General features: G+C 41.8%; 1 protein-coding gene across 1 annotated transcript; it reads right to left on the reverse strand.

The window, feature by feature from the left end:
• Positions 1 to 2,144: 2,144 nt before the first annotated feature.
• LOC142840886 (fructose-bisphosphate aldolase A) lies at positions 2,145 to 3,572 on the reverse strand. The gene has a single exon (XM_075957538.1). The coding sequence runs from the start codon at positions 3,445 to 3,447 to the stop codon at positions 2,353 to 2,355; it is 1,095 nt and encodes a 364-aa protein (XP_075813653.1). The 5' UTR covers positions 3,448 to 3,572; the 3' UTR covers positions 2,145 to 2,352.
• Positions 3,573 to 4,030: the final 458 nt, after the last annotated feature.

Consider the following 4,030-nt stretch of genomic DNA (forward strand, 5'->3'; position numbering starts at 1 on the left):
AAATATTAAATTTCATATGAAAACTCAAAAGATCCAGGATACCCAAAACAATTCTGAACAATGAAAACAGTGCCAATATTACCATCCCTGATTTCAATTAATACTAAAGAGCTATAGTAATGTTAAAAAGCATGATTCTGAGGCATATATGTGTGTGTGTATGTATGTACAAACTCATACACCTGACCTAAGGGGAATTCCAAGGCATGTAACAATATTCAATAATCAATCAAATGAAATCCACATTTTCAAGAAGTTAAAAAAATAAATAAGACTCAATAGCTTATGCCTATACTCCCAGCTACTGGAGAGGATAAGGCAGAAGGATCAGAAGTTCTAGGATACAGAGTGCATTCAAGATCAGCTTGTGTAACTTAGAGATGCTCTTTCTTAAAATGAATACTTAGAAATGAGTCTGAGAAACTTGCCTGGTAAATGTGATGACCAAGATTCAATCCTTAGTGAGGAGGTGAAAAATATAAACTGTACATGAATAAATAAAAAGGATTTTGCAAGTAATATGTCTATCTGTTGATAACTTCAAGTAACTTTCAAAAAGGAAAAAATGTCTCCTGCAACTAATAACTAAATTCTGCAAGGCCAGAATGTAAATCAATGGGTAAAATCAATTAGGCCCTTCTTCCAGACTGTTGATACAATATGTCCAGCTGACCTCCTGCAGCCAGGCCTTCCCCACTATGATAGAAATGCATTTATCCCCTCAAACTGTGATCCAGAATAAGCCTTTCTTTCCTTAAAAAAAAACAGTTGGATTCTTGCTTAGTAAAACTGAATGTGTGAAAACATAAATTAAAACCCCAGTAGCAAAAACCCCTAGAGTAAATTATTAGTGATTAGAGCAAGGTTGCAGGACACAATGCTAAAATATAAAAGTCAACTGCTTTCTCACTTAGTAGCAGTGAACGAGTGGAATCTGGCATTTAAAACACAAAAGGCCATTCAGATTAACATCATCAAAAACAAAATACTTAAATATAAAGATAACAAAATAGCTACAAGATTTATATGAAGAAAACTCTAAACTTTGATGGAAGAAATCAAGGAACCAAATAGAGATATTCCATGTTCATTACTAAGACTCAATACTGTCAAGATGTCAGTTCTTCCCAAGACAATCTATACATTCATTGCAATTCTTATTTAAAAAATAACAGCAAGCCATTTTATGGCTGTCAAAAGACTAATTATCAAGGTTATATGGAAGCATAATAAACCTAGAAAGAGAAGCAAGAGCCCAAATGCTGATTTTACTGGACTCCAAGGCTTACTGTAAAGCTACAGCAGTCATTAAGTATGGTACCCTTGAAAGAATATATAAATAGATATATGGAATAAACAAAGAGCCTAGAAACTGCTCTACATAATACAGTCAACTGATCTTTGACACAGGAACAAATATTTCAACAAATAAGGATGGAAAAATGAACAATCACAAACAAAAAAAGAGTCTAAGTACATACTTCATACACTTGAAAATTTCATCTCAAAACTTACATTTACAGACTTAAATGTAAGTTACAAAACTCCTAGAAGATAAAATAGGAGAAAATAGAAATGGCCATAGGTTTGGGGGGAACTTTCTACATGAGACACTAAAGACAAAATTCATGAAAGAAAAAAGAACCTATTGTCAAGTAAATGTAAGAGAAAAGACACAGAGTGGGAGAAGATGCCTGTAAAGAAACATCTGAACATAGGCCCTTGTCCAAAATAAAGAACTCAAACTTCAATAACAAGAAAACAAAAACCAGGCATCCATAGGTGTATGTATTTATGTCTAGGTCTTTAATTTCATTTATTAATGTGTCTATGTTTACCATACTATTTTTATTACAGTTCTGTAGTACAATCTGAGTCAGAGATGGTGATACACTAGCAGTTTTTTATTTTCAGGATTGTTTTAGCTAACCTGAGTTTGTGTGCGTGTGTGTGTGTGTGCATCTGTGTGTTTCCATTTGAAGCTGAAAACTGTCCTATGTATGAAGAATTGTGTTGGAATTTTGATGGGGATTGCATGGATGTTGTATAGATATACATGTATATTTCTACATAAATACATACACATATAGAGACAGGATCTATATGTGTTATTATACTGGCACATGGCACAAGAAAGATTGTAATTTATTTCTTTTTTTTTTTCGCCCTTAAATAGTTGTTTATTGGCAGTGGGCTGGAAGGGATGGCAGAATTAGCATTCGCAGACAACACCACACCAGTCACAAGGGCAGCAAGAGTGATGGATGGGAAAGCCTGAAGGCCCCCTCTTCAAAAGCAAGTGGGTAGGCGGGGGCCTGGAGTGTTGATGGGGCAGCCTTGGATCACCTCTGCTTAGTAGGCATGGTTAGAGATGAAGAGAGATTCGCTGGCTGCGGCTCCAGACTGACCACTTGGGGTGTACTTTCCTTGACAAGCAAGGCTGTTGGCCAGGGCTCGCTTGATGTATTCCTCCTGAGCAGCCTTCAGGTTCTCCTTCTTCCCGCCCCAGGCCTTCAGAGCAGAGGCCTGCAGGGCCCGGCCGTAAGAGAAAGTCAAGGCCCATGGCTTCAGCAGTGGGCACTTGTTGATGGCATTGAGGTTGATGGACGCCTCTTCCTCGCTCTGCCCTCCAGACAGGAAAGTGACTCCAGTGACAGCAGGGGGCACTGTGCGACGCAGGGCTGTGACAGTTGCCATGGCAATCTCCTCATTGGAATACTTCTGGGTACACGCATGGCCTGGGGTGACCATGTTGGGCTTCAGCAGTGTGCCTTCCAGATAGACATGGTGGTCACTCAGAGCCTTGTACACAGCAGCCAGTACCTTCTCGGTTACATACTGGCAGCGCTTTAGGTCATGGTCTCCATCAGGAAGGATTTCAGGCTCCACAATGGGTACAATGCCATTCTGCTGGCAGATGCTGGCATAACGGGCCAGAACATTGGCATTTTCCATGATGGCAAGGGCTGAAGGAGTATGCTCCCCAATCTTGAGCACACAGCGCCATTTGGCAAAGTCAGCTCCATCCTTCTTATACTGGGCACAGCGTTCTGACAGCCCATCCAGCCCTTGGGTGGTGGTCTCACCATTGGTTCCTGCCAGGGGTACCACGCCTTTATCTACCTTAATGCCCACAACGCCGCCCTTGGACTTGATAACTTGGGGGAAGGGACGTCCATCATCCGCCTTCTGGTAGAGTGTTTCGTGGAAGAGGATCACCCCCCCAATGCAGGGGTTCACACGGTCATCAGCAGTTAGCAGCAGCTGGCGGTAGAAGCGCCTGTTCTCTTCGGTGTTCTCAGTGCCAATGGACTGCAGCCGCTTAGCAATGCTTCCAGTGGACTCATCTGCAGCCAGGATGCCCTTGCCCGGAGCCACAATTCGGTGAGCGATGTCAGACAGCTCCTTCTTCTGCTCCGGGGTTAGTGCTGGGTATGGGTAGGGCATGGTGCCAGTGGCAGCACGTTCCTGGCACAGGAGGGGGTGGGTCTGCCGGCTACGGCGGTGGGTGAGCGAAAGGACGGAGGAGCGAACGCGGATAGAGACACCAGAACCCCAATCTGCGTGCGTTCCAAAAGAACGCAGCCTATTGAGCTGAGGGGGGGTGAGGGGGTGACCTGTAAATTATTTCAATAAAGGGAATAGCAGATCTTTCAAAATTATAATTTGTAAATTCAGTTTATAAACATATTTAACATATTTTAATATAAAGGATCAAATAAAGGATTCCCTTTTAATGTTTAAGTTTTATATTATTGCTCTATGACAAAGATAAAATTATTTCCAACTGATAAACTTTGCTGTCAGCCAACGGTAGCCCTGCCCCAGTGACAAAAGCCCATGAAACCCAAGGTGCGCTTCAATGATGAATCCTGCTCATTCTCTTCACTTGACCCAAGAAACCTCTGGAAAGAGCCCAAAGGCCCACTGAGGGATCTGAACAGGAATTTCCCAGAAGTAAATCCAGTTCAACTTGGACTTTGGAATGATTGATCAGCCCTGACACTTGCACAATCCACTAACAAAGTTC

Source organism: Microtus pennsylvanicus, chromosome X (assembly GCF_037038515.1).
Source record: "Microtus pennsylvanicus isolate mMicPen1 chromosome X, mMicPen1.hap1, whole genome shotgun sequence".
Lineage (NCBI taxonomy): Eukaryota > Metazoa > Chordata > Mammalia > Rodentia > Cricetidae > Microtus > Microtus pennsylvanicus.